The sequence below is a fragment of the Odontomachus brunneus genome, unplaced genomic scaffold, assembly GCF_010583005.1.
Source record: "Odontomachus brunneus isolate Ranch 3 - 2012 unplaced genomic scaffold, Obru_v1 Obru_scaffold_016, whole genome shotgun sequence".
NCBI lineage: Eukaryota > Metazoa > Arthropoda > Insecta > Hymenoptera > Formicidae > Odontomachus > Odontomachus brunneus.
Window position 1 is genome coordinate 3,094,592 of NW_022639466.1, and position 17,804 is coordinate 3,112,395.

The window sequence follows — 17,804 nt, forward strand, 5'->3', positions numbered from 1 at the left end:
GCTATTGCCAATTGTAACGTTACTCGTGAAGTTTGCTTGGCGTACATTATGATTTCCAGGAAGCGTCGTGTAGTCTGGCGTGGTCGGACGATGCCTGTTCGCAGGCAATGGATGCTGTATCGTGGCATACGTGTTGTCCTGAGACGTGTCCCCCATGCCGACGCTCACGCCACTGCCGCGTCTTTCGTCGCCAAGACCGCTGTCAGGCTCGCTGAACACTTGCATCGTCAATTCTTGTTCCTCGTAGAGCTTCAATTTCCTACAATTGAAGAAGAAATGCATGACGCATTGTCACGTGTGACGGCGGTCTTCATGACGCTGGGAAAACAGTACTCACTGCTCGATCCACAAAGGGTTCTCCGTTGTATTCAACTCGTCGATGATCTGTTTCTTGATTAGGCCGTCCTTCTTACGTATATCATTCGGTACAGTAATCACCCTGAAATATACATTGGACGTTGATGTAATGTCTAGTATAAGGTATGTCAGCCCTGGTGGAAATATTTTACTGAAAATCTCTTTGAATTAACCACTTTTCATTAAAAAATCATTACGTTCATAAAAATTCATTAAAATTCCTCAACATTGATTAAAATTCAATAAAATTAATCAAAATTTATTACAATTCATTACAATTCGTAAAACTTATTGAATTGTTATATAATAATAAAATTAATTTTATGAATTTTAATAAATTTTAATGAATTTTAATAAATCTTAATAAATTTTTCTGAATTTTAATTAATTTCAATCAATCTTAAAGGATCTTAATGAATTTTAATGAAAAGAGGACAATTGAGAGAGATTTTGAGTAAATATTTAATAAAATATTTAAGTAAATATTTAATAAAATATTTAAGTAAATATTTAATAAAATATTTCTATTATAGAAGAGGATATATACTCTCAAAACGTTGAGAATACAAGTACAGTCTCGAAGCAAATAATCTGAATAATTGAATCTTGAAGCAAATATATGCAATAATTTTACGATAAAATTATTTTCCTTTGGTTTCCTTTGAAATTTGTATCATGTGATCTGGTCTACTTATATTTTCAACATTTTCTTTGAAATGTTTGTACACTTACCAGTGACGTAAGCAACAACAAACTACTGTAACGGTGACCGCTCCCACGAGCAAAACGACTAAAAGAGCTATTAGGGCAGCAAGCGCAGGGTCAAACGGTTCCTCTTGAACTCCAGCATACGCAGGCTATAACAAATTATTGAATTAGTTATTCAAGTAATTAAATTAAGAAATTATTGGGCTATGAAATTTTAATAAAATTGGATCGGTACAATTTTATTTTGCATTTATACGCATTCCTCTAAATAATTTTACCAACTTAATTTCTCCTCAATTCTTGTTATTCGTATAAATTTACAAGCGATTTGGTTTTACGTGACTTTCACAAAAGTTACTAAGTAATCACATTTTAGACATAATAATAACTTTACTTAACATACTTGTTACTTACCACAACATTCTCTATGGCAAATCCAGCGTAGTAGTGTTTCAAGAAATCGTATTTCGCGTCGATAACTTTGAGCACCTGAGGAATGGGCGCGATGGTTTGAGTTTTCGGCTCGACAACGTGCAAGTACATATCACACCTGTAAAAAACGAATCATGAGATAATGTTTAATGAATTGATGTCAATGAATATAATAGAATAATATAATATAATATAATATAATATAATATAATATAATATAATAGAAAAATGCGAAGAGGAGGGGAGATTTTATCCGCGTGTAATTACCATTCTCTGCGTATGTGTCCAGAAGCGTCAACGTGATATCTGATGTCGTCTACCACAACCCTGCTTTGTGTAGCATTGGACAATTCCGAGACGATCTCATCGCGTTCGCTATTCACCTCCTCCGGAGGTCGAGACAATATGACTCGTATTAACTGAGACGGCTCGAACACCCACACCTTAAAATGAAACGATTTATAAAGTTGCGAGTAAAGAGAGTAAATTGGGGGAAGATTGGTATTATCAACGGCTTACAACCGTACAGAACTTACATGAACTCTAGCCATCGCGTATCTTTCCGGAATAGCTGTCTCTTTGGCGATCACTTCGACGATGAATCTGTCCTGATTGTATTCCGCCATATATCCGCTTGTAACGAGTTTCCCGTCTTGCGTGACATTGAACGGGCTCGGCACTATTGAACCGCTCGGTTTATCCGATTCGTACTTGTAGAGATTCGCACCGGCGACGTAGTAATGCAGGGTGCCGTTGTCGCCGATGTCCAGGTCGGACGCGGTCACTTTGGTCACGAAATCGTTTATGTTCGCCATGGAGTTCACACCGGCGTAATAGTCGTTGCGTTCGAAAATCGGCGGATTGTCGTTCTCGTCCAGCACGACAATCGTCACGTTCGCGTGCCCGTGCTCAGGATTGCGTGTCAACGGTCGGCCGGATTGTGTAGGGTTGACGTAGAGATCAGGATCGTTGGACGCAAGAATGGAGAGAACGTACTTATCTCTCGTTTCGCGATCGAACGTTTTGTTCGCGTAAATGCTGCCGTCGGACTTGTCCATGTAAAACGCGTACCCTTCGTTCCCTGATAATTCGTTGATATATTCATAAGGATATTGTCTGATTGTATATACAGCAATATAATCTGGATCTCTCAGTTAAAATCGGAATATTTAATTCTTGAAGATTAATTTGAACGTGTCGCGATGATAATTTCGACTATGTTTGTTGAGGAACGTACAGATGTAAAAAAAGCAATTTTAGATTGTCTATATATACTCGAGTAATATATATAGTATATTCTGGAGCTTAATTGAAATAAAAAAAAAATCGTAATATAAAAATGTTGGGACATTCTGCCAACAAAGTTCCAGGAGCAGTCAGTGAGTAGTAAAATTATATTTTTCAGATAATTTCTCAGATAGAATACATTTGAACAGAGAACATTTTAACTGAAAGTTTAGTTACAAAAATATGCGATGTTAAATGTTGAAATATTGTGATAAATGATGATTGACATTTTCGTATTAGAATTTTTGACTTCAATCAAGTTCCAGAATACGCTTTTCAAAAATTGTACGATTGTTTTAAAAAATATCTGATATAAATCAGTATTATTTGTATATTTACCAGCTTCTATATAATAATAAATTTTGGCATGTCTGCCTTCATCCTTGTCCTCCGCCGTTACTTTGCCGATAAAATAATCCTTCGGACGATTCTCCGAAACGTGAAAATTGTATTCCTCGAAAAACTGCGGCACATTGTCGTTCGTATCAACTAACTGAACAGTTAATAGACGAAGAGTCTCATATGCCGTAGGACTGCCATGATCGGTTGCCACCAGAACGAGCTGAAGGATAATTCAAATAAGTCTCACGGTGCTTCTCGTTAGAAAGTTATGCATCACTCACCTCGAACTTGCTTTTGATCTCGCGATCGAGGATGATTTTTGACCGAAGTTCACCAGTCTCCTGATCTATATTGAATTCCTCGGTTTCTTGAACGTTCCTGTTGCCGACCTTCAAGTGATAGCTAACGCGACCATTCTCGCCGGGATCTCTATCGATCGCTTTCACAGTCAATATTAGATAATTCGGGACACCTGCGTTCTAAAATTTGCGAACATATCTATTAATTTCAATCAATCTTAAAGAATCTTAATGAATTTTAATGAAAAGAGGACAATTGAGACGTAATTTAATACATATATAAAATATATGTTGATTTATACATATCATCTTATCCACATCTCGCGCACGTAGTACGTTAATAAATGTATGCTCGTTGATTATATATAATTCCCATACAACACAAAAGAGTCAAAAAGCTTTTAGAAAAGTTTCAAAAACATTGAACCTTTCTGAAATTTTTCTGAAATTTTTTTCAAACTTTTGTGCTGTATGGATTATATATTACACATATATATAATTATAAAATTTATTAAAAATTTATTAACGTTTTTTTTATAAGAATTATCAGAGAAAATTAGAGATTTAGAGAGAAATGAAAAAATTTCTATGCGTTTCAATATGCGCACGTACCTCCGGCACTTCAACAGTTGCGTTCGTTAATTCCGGCATTATGAATTGCGGCTTGTGTTGATTCACGGGCGTGACTCTTACGTCGACGTAACACCTGTCCGAGTGTGGCCCATTTCCGGCGCCGTCGCGCGCTTCCACCTCGATTCTGTAAGAACCGGCTCTGCCGAGGAGGGCGGCTGCGGGGTAGAGAATTCCCGTTTCGCGGTTCAACGAAAACGACTCGTTCTCGTTCCCGTTGATGATCGTGTACCAGACCTCGCCGTTGACTCCTTCATCTTGATCCACGGCTCGTACCTTAAAAGCATCGCCAGTATATCAGTCTTGTCACGCGTAATGTAATTAAAGCACTAACTCTCCCTTAAATCAAAGAGCTTCATCGTAACTGCAAAAATTCGATAACTGTCCGCGCGATTGTCGATCGTCGCCGGGGAAGAAAATTTTAGTGGATTGTTTGTTTAAAGTGGCAAAAAAATTGGTGAAAATTTGGCAGTACCTGCAAAATGGGTGCTGGCGGGTTAACGGACAGATTTTCCGCGACCGATGCTCTGTAACTGTGTTGCGAGAATATCGGTCTGTTATCGTTCACGTCAATTAATTTGACAACCACGGGCACGGTGGTGCTACGTCGGACATTGACGTGGGCGCCGTCGCTGGCCATCACCATTATTGTGATTTCCGGCGTCATCTCTCTGTCGAGGACCGTGGCGCTGCCCACGGTGATCTCCCCGGTTTCATGTCCTGAAAATTGCATAAACACTGTACGAGTGGTAATAAACAATCGGATGTTTATGCGTGATCAATTTCATCAGATTATTTCGTCATCTTGTGCAGATGAAATTAAAGCTGCGTTCGAGGAGACGCTATTTGGCGCTAAAAGCGTGTTCTGTTCTTGTTTAATTTTCAGTAAGTAACAAGGACAGAACACGCTTTTAGCGCCAAATAGTCTCCCCGAACGCAGCTTAAGACCAAACGAGGACCTTTGAGGATAAGAGCACACGACGTACAAACGACTTCAATTGCCACGCGACTGAAAGTACACGGTGATTGATGGCGTATGTATGCATTCACCGATTCCAACTTACCAATATTAAAATCGGCAGCATGCTCGCCGATTAGATTGTAACTGACGTCGCCAAACGACCCCTCGTCGTCATCCGTGGCTTTTACGATGATAACACGAGTGCCGGGCGGAGAATTCTCCTTTATCGACGCGTTGTACTGCTCCTTCTCAAACTTCGGATCCTGGTCGTTCACGTTTATCACGGTAACGGTGACTTTCGCGGTCGCGGAAAGCTGAGGCACTCCGGAATCGTAAGCGATCACCGTGAATTCTAGTTGCTTCGTCTCCTCGTAATCGATCACTTGGCTGGTTCTCACGATTCCTGTGAACAGAAACGCAATCACACTTGGAATAAAGTCACTTTCGTTCTTTCGTGCTCCTTTGGAAAAAAGAGTTAGTAATTTAATATTTGAAAGCTGTATTATGATAAATTTTACGGTTTATTTATTAGCCAACGTTCTCGATTTGAAGATGTATAGGTGATACGCGAGGCTGTTTGATGAGACCTGTGATGAACAACTCACCGGTAATATTATCAATATTGAAGTAAGGACTCGGCGGATCGATGGCGTATCCCGCTATGTTGCTATCAGCGTCCGTCGCCGTGAAGGCGCCAACTATAGCGCCCGTGGGTTGTTCCTCTTGCATTTCTATGAGATACCGGGGATTCTCTCGAGTCCACGGCTTCAAGAATTCCGGCGCCATATGGTTCACGTCAATAATAGTGACTACTAGTTTGCCTGTTCAAGAATTATACAATAAATAATATCACAATATCTGTTTCGTAGCTCGAATGTCTTGTTTACCTCGTCCTTGTTGCAACGTGGGTGCAGTGGTGTCGCTGACAACGACCGTGACGCTCACTGTAGCTGCTATATCCCGATCAAGTGCCCGAACGACGGAAACTTGTCCGGTAGCGCGATCAACCGCGAAGAAGTCCTGCAGAAGCACAAACAAACGCATTAAAGGCTTATTGTATCATATAACTACATACTTCGATGGAAAGAGTGATCTCGCAAGAATACAAAAGGAATATTTTGATAAATAAAAATAATAGTAATTATTATTTTAGTAGATAAAAATTAGTAAGTAAGAAGAATAGTAATTTTTTAATAATAATGTAAAGGGGAGCCCCCGTCGATTGTGAGATTTTTTAAATAAAAAGTTAAATTAAATATTTTCCGCACTTTAAAAGATTTGCTGTCGTTGACTCGTTGGCCGTTTCTGTCAATAGCTGTGATTGGCTCGGAAATGGCAAAGTTCAAAGCCTCAAGGTTCGTGCTGTCCGGATCGGTGGCTTTTAATGTCGCGAAAACCGTGCCGATCGGCGTGTCCTCTGTAACTTCGGCTCGTTGTGTCTCGGGCGTAAAATATGGGGCCTTATCGTTGCTGTTTTCCACTTCGATCATCAGTGTCGTTGTTCCGGTTAGACTCGGCGTCCCTACGATAAAACATATGATTACTTTTATACAGGAAGCCCAAAACTGGCTCAATAACAATTTAGTAATAACTGTGCAGTAAGTTTACCTTTGTCAAATGCTATTACTTCTACGTGATATGTATTCTTTTCGTCGTAATCCAACTTTCTGGACACAGTGACAACACCAGTAGTCTCATTGATGGCGAAGTTGTCGAAAGCACCCTTCTGTATTCTGTACACCAGCTCTGCATTCACTCCACTGTCGGCGTCTGTCGCGGTTACTTCTTCCACAACAGTTCCTGTAAAAAAAAAATATATATATATATATATAATATGTTTTGATAAATATAATCATGATTTCATATCAAAAGATATGCACTTAGTACTGACTAAAATAAAAGTATTTAAATTGATCGACCATTACAACTTATTCTGAAACCAATCGCTATAAGTGGTAATTCAATGCATGAATTTGTTTATATATTATTTCTACGAAACATATATTTACCGGGCAAAGTATAAAGAGGGAATAAAATAATTTTACTGACTCGTTTATAACAAACTTTTTCAAATACTAAAGGATACTGCATTTTAATCCGGGATTAAACTTGCCTATTGGCGATATTTCCGGGATGCTCGCTGTGTATATGTCATGCGGGAACACGGGCGCGTTGTTGTTAACGTCACGAACGGTGATATTGACGAGCGCGGAATCTACGAATATGCCATCGCTCGCTTGTATCGTTAAGGCAATCCAATCATGAGTGGCGTTGGTCATGTCGACTGGACTCCCGTTCTTGATGGTGATCTCGCCAGTATCCGGATCAATAGCGAACAGTCCTAGTTCGTTGCCGCCCACTAGAGCATACGTGATCTTGGACGTTTTGTCCTTGTCGCGTGCTTGTACCTTCAGCTCGGGCTCGAATTTTTCGGCACCCTCGTCCACCACTGCACGATACCTGTCTTGCAGGAAACGAGGTGGACTGTCGTTCGCGTCCGTCACGGTGATGCGCAATGAAACGCTCGTCGTTTGCCCTTCCCCGTTGTCGTCTGTCGCCTACAAAAGAGAAGAGAACTTTATCAGGAAGAATCAAGGACAAATAAAGACAAATATCAGAAGACAACTTTATTCAGAATTCTTCTGCTGCCTCTGTAAAGAAATCTTGATTTTCTAAAGACGTCACCTTGCTACCTTACCTTGCCTGAGTTGATAGTTATTATTTAATGGATAGAGAAGACCGGGGCAAGATGACACACTTTTCAAACAACTAATTGTTGGGATTAACTGTACAAATATGTTAGAAACAATATTTTTTCATGTTTTTATATCAGTATAATTTTTTAAATAAGAAAATGTATGTTTTCTTAATACCCCTTAAGGAAATCTTAACTTTTCATGAAAGTAATTGTTTACTTTATTTAGATAAAAGATTTATATTTAGATAAATATGTTATTAGTAACTATCCAAAAAATATTTTCTTTTTTATGTGCTTTTTCTCTCAGTGTGTACATAAATTCATTAATTCACAGATCTGTTAAGTACCAATAAAAAACATTTCAGAGGTATCATATGAATAACTTTGTAAAAAGGAACGTAGACTATATTTCTCGCCTACTTTTAAAAAACTCACTTAATTATTTGTTAATATATTTGTGAACTTCACAAAGTGAACGATGATAAAATGTTATAGATAAAATAGTACCTTATAAGTGAGGAAGTATTCTGTCTGCTGTTCGTAATCCAGACACGGTGACATACCGGGCGTCGGGCACGGCGCAACGGTGATGGCGCCAGTTTTCCTGTCGATCGCGAAATGTTCCGCGCCCTGGCCGAGTAATTGATAGACTATGCCGGCGGTGCCGAAGCTGCGGGACAGAATTGCAATCGATGAGAGCGCGCGACGACAGGGACACGCTTCGGAGTTTAGCGCGCGGGACTACAGAGTGTAGAATTAACGAAACCTTACCGTCCGCTATCGCGATCTCTGGCCATGATCGTTATAATTGGGCTGCCCGGCGGTGCCGTCTCGGACACTGTGGACGTATACGTGGGGCTCCCAAAGGAAGGCGCGTTGTCGTTTGCATCCGTAATAGCGATAGTTACTGTCGCCGTGGATGACAGCTTTGGGCTCGTGTGAACTTCCTCGGCAACGACCTGAACACGATAATCGTGGCGGCAAGCCGCGCATTCACCTGTTATTCGCGCAAACAAGTGCCATTTCTTACATCGACTAGAACGTCCCTAAAACTTAAGATACTCTCGTGTTCTCATCAGTCGTTCAAAGCGCATCTAACGATTTCTATTGATTTTGCAAAATGTTTCGAGTGAATTTAATTATTACGTTAATTTGGTTTTCTCTCTGTGATACAATTGGAGTGCGCGTTGCGCACAAAATTCAGCACAACTACCGAAGACAGTGTTCAATGAAAATCGTTTAAGTACATTCAATCGCTTCCCCGCATTATGATCGCATTTGTTCGCGTTTGCTGAATTCGAACCTTTTCGCGCGGAATTGTCTCTTCTCTGAAAAAGGTACCGGATAATCCGATAATGTCCACGAGAAACTAATTCAAAGAGACAAGCGTAAGTGTCCTCAGTAACTTACCAGGATAATAAATTTCCGTTGATTAGGGTTTTCGTAGTCGAGCGAGCCATTCGTAACGCGAATGTTCACAGATGTGCTTCCGGTTGCCAGCACCGGTTCCACTGTGAACGCACCCGTTATATCTTCTAGTCGTAGGGAGAATACGGAGTTTAAGCCCTTAAAGTCGAAATGTCATTTTACTTTCCGCTACGCGAACGACGAAACTCCTCTCTTTCTCTCTCTTACTGTACAAGAGCAAGGCGGAAGAAAATAACGAGCAAATAACGAAAATATGACATCCAATGACTGTGATCAATACGTGCAACGATGATTATTTGGACGAAAAGCTTTTTAAATAAATTATAGCTTGAGTAAATTATCGAAAGTTTCATTACATTTACAGCTATTTATTCAAATATGATGAATAAAAAATGGAGCTTGCGATTCGTTTTGCCAATCTATATTATTAAATGCGGAAAAATCAATTTACCTCGACATCTAACTGAAGAGAAGAATTTATATTTGCCTTGATATTCAATTAATTTAGATCTACAATTCATTTTATTTGTCTTTCTAAATTTAAATTCAGATTTCAATTAGTTGAATTTAGATGTAAATTGATTAAATTTAAATCTGAATTATTTAAATTTACATTCATATTTTTCTCTTAAAATTTTATTTTATACTTGCGTTGATATTCAATTAATTTGATTAAATAAAAAATTTGCCTAATTTATCTCTAAATTAAAGATTTAAATTAGCTGTAAATTTATACATATATATATTAACTAAATTTAAATCTAAATTATTGAAATTTAGATCTAAACTTACATCTATATTTCCCGCTTCTGTGATATTATAGTTCGATATAGCTCAAATATAAGTGACAAAGATAGCCTCAAGCGATGAAAGGATTGCATTTCAGCTGAGGAGCGCGATACGTTCTAGGAGATTAATTAGCGAGCGCTCACCACATCCGGATCTTTAACCGTCATGTCTAGATGCGGTAATGGCGTGCCGTCCGGCACGTTTTCTGGGATCTCGATGTTATACTCGCGCCGATTGAACGTGGGTGGCTCGTCATTGACGTCCTTAATCGTGACGGTGGCTTCGGCCGTCGATACCGTCAGTTTATCGTTGCCGGGTATACCGTCGATCAACTCGCGGGCTTTCACAATTAGCGTGAGTACGCCCGTCGAGTTCTCTAGTGCCTCCCTGTCCAATGGCTTTGCCGTCCTCAGCTCGCCCGTATCGTCATCCAGCAAAAAATAATCGAACGGGTCTGCAAAGATAGATGTTTGACGTCGTGGTCGTCGTTGCAATCAGCGATGCAGTGGGAGCCTATTGCTGTTAGAGTTTGGTCAGGAAATTCGGGCGAAACTGCGCGATTGAACGCTCCAACTGTATCCGTGAACCCGAGAAATTGGAACAATTTAAGGCTCGATCTAAAACTTTCAGCTTCTCGAATTATTTGGCAATTTCCTGATAATAATTTTATACAAATAAGGAAGCTAATATTTGAAACATATTTATATTCTTATAGTTAAGATCCCTGATTCTTCCCCTTTCTCTCTAAATTGTAGTCACACTGAAGTCGACGTCAGAATCGATGAAAAATTAAATGGATTTTTGCATACGTTTCTTTGAATTTTTGTTTCCGTTAGCGTGCGTAGACATGGTTTAAAAATTCGAATTTGATTTGAGCATAATTTTATGTTTAATACGTGAAGTATGAAAAGAGAACACTGAGAAGAAAATATGAAAATTTATTAGTGGGGTAAAAGTTCATTTCCGTGGACTACTTGTGTTTATTTCTATGAGATAAATTTTTATCCCGTAAATAAAATTCACAGAACAATTTAATTGAAATTTTCACAGAAATAAATTTTATTTTGTAAAGAATAAACTTTATATATTTCACAAAAATAAATTTTTTCAAATTTTTTTCCTCTTAAAAATAAATTTTCAAGTGTTTCTAAAATGTATGTGTGTGTGTATGTGTGTGATTTGATAATGGAAGATGGACTCACTGGTGACCAATTCGTAGATCATCTTTCGTGGCATGCCTCTATCGCCGTCTCGGGCCTTCACGGTCATCACGAGGGTCCCAATGGGGTCGTCCTCGCGGACTACACCTGTTAGCGAATCCAGGAATTCCGGCGGACTGTTCTGAATGTCCGCCACTTTGATCTCCACGCCAGTAGTTCCATTGTTCAGGCCGTCCTGCGGGAAAAAAATTGCTTATTCCGACTGATTTGCGCGACAGCGCAGAGGATTGCATTTCCCTCCCTTTCGCTAACGCCGAGAACACGAGCTTGAACCTCTCGACGCGAGTTTCGCGATGTATTTTAACTTCGGAACGGCGCCGACGCGAATCAAAGGGTGACTGAGGTAACTAAGGTCTCCGATTTCCATCGGGGCGCCGACTGCCTTTTATCCGTAACCTTTTGAAGTAACGTAAACTCGATGGAGTTCTTTACCGGAGCTGTTGCGCGTCTATTTTAAATAATATGAGCCCCCTTCTTGAAAAACGGAGCGTTGCGATTTAAAGCCGAAGTTACATTGTATATTTCGGAACTCGCGCGCGGAATCTAAATAAAAATCGAATTGAATGGATCAAAGGAGGATCGCTGAGCAACGACGAAGTCAGCCGGTGTCATTGCCGCGCCTCGTTAGCGTGCAAATATGCATCAGTATTCGAATTTCACGGCAATCTCGGCATTACGGCTCGCGCGTCTTGCGCTACGAGTAGATTTATCCGACGCGTTGCCCAGAAACGCGAAAGCTTCTCCTCTCTACGTGCGCGCATGCAGCTTCGCCACACGTAGTCGCATAATTAAAATCAATTCTCGAGTTCTCTCCCCGCAACTACTCACGCTTGCTCGCAGCAGCAACTGGTAGAAAGGCCTCTCCCGATAGTCGAGGGGCTGCTTGAGCACCAGGGCGCCCACGTATGTATTCTGGCTCCTCTCGACTGTTTTGATGCCGAACTTCTCGCAGGCATCCAGGAACTGCAACAAAAGTTGGCCGTCACACGCTCATACGCGCCTCGAGTCACGTCCATCGCCTTGCATCGCGAACGCTTCATATTCGCGAGCGCATGGCGACGTATTATGCACGTGCGTCTCTGCACGATCGCACGTGCGATCGCTTTACGCGAACTCGCTCCGCGTGTGCAAATTAGGTGGCATCAGCGACGCGATGAATGGGCCTTTTCTGGCGAGTGTTCGCAAAATCCCCGTTAATCCTCGAGCGGCGTCGACGTTGGCGACAACCCGCGTGAAATTATCGCGAAATTTCAACGGCATTGTAATGAGACTCGCTATAAAACACATGGAGGAAATATTGTAGGAAAAAATACGACGAAATTTCGGTAATCATGGTAGTAATGAATTTTTACTACAAAATTATTGTAATTATCTTGAATGTCTTTCATATCAAGTAGGTCGTGTCAAATTTATTGTTTCTGTTGTAATTTATATTAAAATTTCACTACAGTTCAGTTTTACAAAAAATTTTAACGTAATCTTAACGTAATTTTTTTTCTTATAATATTTTCTTCGTGTATTATTGACTTTATTCTCTTGTGTTTGCACTTCAACATGTCATGTTGTCTTTGACATTAGATGTGACAACTCAGATGTCAGATAGTCGCGTTTGTTGTTAAAGAAACTTGTTAAAGAACTCGAGTTTTTTAACGAGACATATGAAAGGCACTTTTATTCCAGCATAAATAATTTATTTTCGTTATTACTTGTAAAAAAGTAGATTCGCCAAATATAAAATTGTTAGAATTTCAATTCGGTTTACAATTGATCGCCTCACGTATTAAATTTCGGTATATACAGTTGAGAAGTTTCTGAATATCTGTGAACATTTATAACTACATCTATTATCATCTATCATCTTTCGGAGCTTCCATAATGCTGCTAAATTATGAAAGTGCCAAGATCTCCCACGAGCCAAAATGTTCCTAAATTACTCTAATCCGCGAAATGAATATATGTCTAATTTATGGCGAGGTTTGCGAATATCCTGCTTGTGGGCGGTGCGCTTCCGATTATTTACCGCGTTTTCGCGCTGTTGATAAGCGGTGGATCGTTAATGGAAAATTCCGCGGCTACACTGAGCATTGTCAGGCGTAAGTCCCGCTTAATAACTGGACGAATTGCATTGTATGGCCAGCAGTCGTGTAGAGGACGAAAACGGAGCACGAAAGTTTGTTACCGTAAAGCCGCCGTGCCATTAGTTAAAAGATTTCACGGTTTTATTGGCCGCGCCTAACGGCCCCGTGGAATTTATTGAGTGGATATGACGTAGGAGGTTAGTGTTATACGTACTATAATATATAGCTGCGCCGTTTTCTCCCCGATCCGCGTGCAAAAGACGCCAAAGAAGAGAGACATGTTTGCGAAGCTTAAAATGAAGAGAAGTGCATACATCGATAACGAAAAATCGCTATACGAAATCGCGTGGCGTTTGCTCCAAGTCTCATTACTGAGAAATAAATACTTACAAGATTCACCTGTAGGATATAAAGTTAATTTCTGCGAATGTAAACCTTATATCGCGCAAATAAATTTTCAAGTATTTTTTTCTCAGTGTAGTAATGACAACTACACTGAGAGAAAATTACCTAAAAATCAACAAATATTCCTTTGATGAGTGCCATTAACATATTTATTTAAATCTAAATTCTCTTTATTTAAACCAAATATTGTTTATTTAAATCAGGTAAACAATATTTGATTTAAATAAAGAGAATTTAGATTTAAGTAAATATATTAATGGCACCCATCAAAGAAATATTTGTTGATTTTTAGATAATTTTTCTCTCAGTGTATACGTTTCGTTTTATAGGATCAATGTATACGGTTTGATAAACTATTTTGTGATTATTGCGACTAAAGCCGAATGTAAATATTTAAGAGGACGCGTAAGAGCTAAGTGCTAGGAGGATGTGCGCGAAAAATCACAAGTGTAAAATTTATGAAGTGTAAATATATGATGGTGAAATATATAGTTATCACCCTATACAGTTACCACCAACATGTGTTTTTCTCTGAAGTATGAACCGCGGACAGATTGCTCGAAACAATTCAGTAAACACCGGCTAACAGTAACATATATCCCACCCACGTTATGATTTCCCACTCAGTAAGTGCAACATGACATATGTACATAACATATGTAGTAGTTTCATCGGGTGGAGTGCGAAATTATGACATTCGTGTAATGTTAATTGATGTTTACCAAGCAACAATGAAACCAAAGTGTCATTTTGTGCACGCATGTGTGCGCGCGCAGTTCGTCCGAAATGTTCCTCCGGGAGCCTCCATCGCACAGTGGGGACAAATAGAAATTTACTGTTCAAAAATCGCTAGAGGCCACAATTTTACAGCAATTGGGATGCACTTTTTTTAAATTAAACGTTAATCAATGTAGAAAAAAACTGTCGAGCCCGATTTTTTTTAAATTCTTCTAAATGTTGCAATATTAATAAGAATTTGTAAAAAAATTATCAAGTTTCATGAACCACTCCAATTGGAAAACTTTCCATCTTTTCGTTGCATAGTACAGTATACTAAGATTAAACGTCGCTGATTACGAATCTGATACAAAAATCAGAATTTGGCAGTTGACAATTGCTAATCTCCTGTCAACATAAACAAAATCACTATGCTTTAACACAGTATATGTGTTGCAATAGGATATACAAAGTCGTTCAACATAAATGTAAAGTCAGTACTAAGATCTGGTATTTAACAGCTGTCTGTCAATCCCATAGTCGATATGAAAAAAATGTTTCTGTAGCACGAAATGTGTCACTGTAAGGTATATTAGGTTTAGGTTGCTGAATACGAACTTAATTCTTATTAATATTGCAACGTTTAGAAGAATTAAAAAAAAATCGGGCTCGGCAGTTTTTTCTATATTGATTAACGTTTAATTAAAAAAAAAAAAAAAATCATCCCTATTGCTATGAAATTGTGGTCTCTAGCGATTTTTGAACAGTAAATTTCTATTTGTCCCCACTGTACGTCGGTGAGGGGGAGGAGGAGGAGGAGGAGGAGGAGAAGGGAAAGTGAGATATTCGGTGCGCAACCACGTAAAAATATCTTTCACGGAACATTACCGCGCCAACGTGTATTAACGACTCACCTGTGGCTGCGGGACACACGTTAGATCTATGATGTCGCCCAATAGGTCAGGGTCCATGACTCTAATACCAGGCAGTATAGTGGAGCCGACCGGGGTGTCCTCTTCCGCCACAGCCTCGTACGGCACCCCGAGGAAGTGAGGCGGATTGTCGTTCTCGTCCAGCACGATCACATATGCGTCCACGCCGACGATGTTGGGCTGCTGTCCCGCGGGCACCTCGTCCTCCAGAGTCACCCGGAAGCGTATCGTGTCGTTCTCCTGATCATGCAGACACAATGAAGAGAAACACGGTTAATATCGTTGCACGAACGCGCTTCTTGCAGAAGCGTCGCGCGCTGAGAGAAATTATTCGGTAAGAAATTAACAAGCGGATATCTCCGATCAAAATGAATTTTTGTATCCAATTAGGAAATGAATTATTTCTCATCGGATGTTCCCTGGTCGGATATAAAATTTCATCGGTATTTTGATTGGAAAAATCCACTTGTTAGTTTTTTATCGGGTGATTTTTCTCAGTGTAGGCAGGATTAATGTTTGGCGCACTACTTCTTTGACTTTATATTTCTTTTTTCTTTCCGTAATTAACGCGAAAGCTTCAGAGAACATAAACATATCGTGTCGTGTCGAGAATTTGTAAATATATTGAGAATTTTCCTGCCTTGCTTTCAACGATATATCTCTTGATGGGCTTATAGCTCTGTCTCTCATTTCGTAGCTCTTGATGGGTTAAATAAATTGTGCTGGTTATTAAGCCAGCGGAATTGAGTCAGCGCGACATGGAACGTCAATTTTGCACTTCGCGTCTCAATTTGTCTCACTGGAGTATTAATTTTCTCCTGACCGATTTTACGAGATTATAGTTGTATTTTTGTATATAGAGATTTATAGTTATATTTTATTCGCAGCGTTCTCTTTGCACAGGAATTAAAAAAAATTATTTCGCAAAAATAATGTGATCAAAATAAATTAAAAATATATGACATTTTCTAGAAAATCAAATAACAATTACGTCGATTAACGAACCCAGCAGTACAGTGGTTTTGATTTGAAGATATTTGGCAATGGGGCAAAATTCATATATGATCTTTCTTTCCCGAGACAGGAAGACAGTTAACGTCAGCGCCGAAGACCACGGTCGACACGCTTTATTAATACACGCAGATATAAAAAGCGACACGATATTTCTGGTGGAAGCTCGTTAGCTCTGTTTTGGAAGAGACAGGGATATGAATCTCCCGTTAATCCCATAATAGGATCAAGCCTAATCCAATAAACTTGATGGATACTGCGTTTCCGCAGCCAACGTTGAACGCACTTCATCATGGCGGCGAGCGGACGCGCGTCGCGTCTTAATTTTTGCGCCATTTGTGTTCCCCGTTGCTCATTACACGTCGTTAATGATTCACCGTGCTCGGAGAGCCTTACTTGTATCCTCTACCATCGGCGCGCATGGAATCACGATCGCGACGAGGGGAACTTTGAGGGCGAAAAACGCCACTCTCGTTAGCCGTTACATTGTAAGCAGCGGGATCACGGGTGCAATCCGCGAAACAAAAATCAGCTCGCGGCTATTCAGACGTGCGTACAGTCTGTCAGACTGTGACGAGCGGGATCGCGTTTTCTGATTCCGCGTTTTTGCGAATTTTCAATAGAGGGACAGCTGGACGGACAGATCCCGCAAATCCTTGTCTTCGGCGGCGAATAAATCGCGTAACGAGACGGCGCGAGCTGTAACGCGAGCCGATTACTAATTACAAGAGCCAATGGCCGGGCCGTTGAGCGAGCAGACAGAGGAGGGACGGGGGATGGATTTTTAATGCGAGCGGGATTGAATGCAGGTTGCAGCCGCGGGTTACATGTAGTGTGCTCGCCTAGCTTTCAGCGGCGCCAACATTGTGGTACCTACGTGCCACACGCTCGTCAGCCAATTATCACGTGCATTTGCGCTCTTATCGATGCGCAAGCGGAAAGGCGCCGCGCATGGGCTCGCCCGCGGACGGATGTGTCCGATTTTGCATAAAGCCGCCGGCCACTTCCGCATTGTGACGCTGCAATACGCGGGTAATTGCCGGTAATTGCGCGAATAATTGGGCGAGGGAAATTTTTCGAAGATGCAATTTTCGAGCGCTCGAATTGACCTATTTAGCATATGTTTCTTTTTTTTCAACTAGTGTGGAGTTATTCTTTTTCTTACTATCTCCAGCTTGATCTTGTCGTATGTTTTCACAGTTCACACACGCCGACGAGGGCGAAGGAAATTTTTCTAAGGTTGAATATCGAGCGTTTATATTGATCCATTTGGTGTATGTTTCTTTTTTTCTAATTAAAGTTGAATTTTTTTATTATCTCCAGCCTGATCTTATCGTATGTTTTCACAGTTTATACACGCACCCACGAGGACGGAGAAAATTTTTCTAAGGTTGAATATCGAGCGTTCATATTGATCCATTTGGTGTATTTCTTTTTTCTAATTAAAGTTGAATTTTTTTATTACCTCCAGCCTGATCTTATCGTATGTTTTCACAGTTTATACACGCAT

The 17,804-nt window shown here is 40.0% G+C and overlaps 1 protein-coding gene across 1 annotated transcript in view; it reads right to left on the reverse strand.

Moving 5' to 3' along the window:
- Window positions 1–17,804, reverse strand: part of LOC116841498 (cadherin-87A) — a 38,878-nt gene that overhangs the window by 2,513 nt on the left and 18,561 nt on the right. Inside the window, exons 2-24 of the mRNA XM_032809502.1 lie at window positions 15,266–15,523; window positions 11,980–12,114; window positions 11,134–11,326; window positions 10,075–10,385; window positions 9,125–9,280; window positions 8,486–8,673; window positions 8,222–8,384; window positions 7,130–7,574; window positions 6,625–6,816; window positions 6,285–6,538; window positions 5,904–6,036; window positions 5,622–5,837; window positions 5,120–5,419; window positions 4,531–4,775; window positions 4,038–4,331; window positions 3,408–3,605; window positions 3,124–3,346; window positions 2,034–2,578; window positions 1,765–1,940; window positions 1,480–1,615; window positions 1,090–1,214; window positions 338–439; window positions 46–259 (exon numbers count right to left, since the gene is read on the reverse strand). Of these exons, the coding sequence (XP_032665393.1) occupies window positions 46–259; window positions 338–439; window positions 1,090–1,214; window positions 1,480–1,615; window positions 1,765–1,940; window positions 2,034–2,578; window positions 3,124–3,346; window positions 3,408–3,605; window positions 4,038–4,331; window positions 4,531–4,775; window positions 5,120–5,419; window positions 5,622–5,837; window positions 5,904–6,036; window positions 6,285–6,538; window positions 6,625–6,816; window positions 7,130–7,574; window positions 8,222–8,384; window positions 8,486–8,673; window positions 9,125–9,280; window positions 10,075–10,385; window positions 11,134–11,326; window positions 11,980–12,114; window positions 15,266–15,322 (5,001 nt within the window). The 5' untranslated portion in view covers window positions 15,323–15,523. The remainder of the gene's footprint in view (window positions 1–45; window positions 260–337; window positions 440–1,089; window positions 1,215–1,479; window positions 1,616–1,764; window positions 1,941–2,033; window positions 2,579–3,123; window positions 3,347–3,407; window positions 3,606–4,037; window positions 4,332–4,530; window positions 4,776–5,119; window positions 5,420–5,621; window positions 5,838–5,903; window positions 6,037–6,284; window positions 6,539–6,624; window positions 6,817–7,129; window positions 7,575–8,221; window positions 8,385–8,485; window positions 8,674–9,124; window positions 9,281–10,074; window positions 10,386–11,133; window positions 11,327–11,979; window positions 12,115–15,265; window positions 15,524–17,804) is intronic.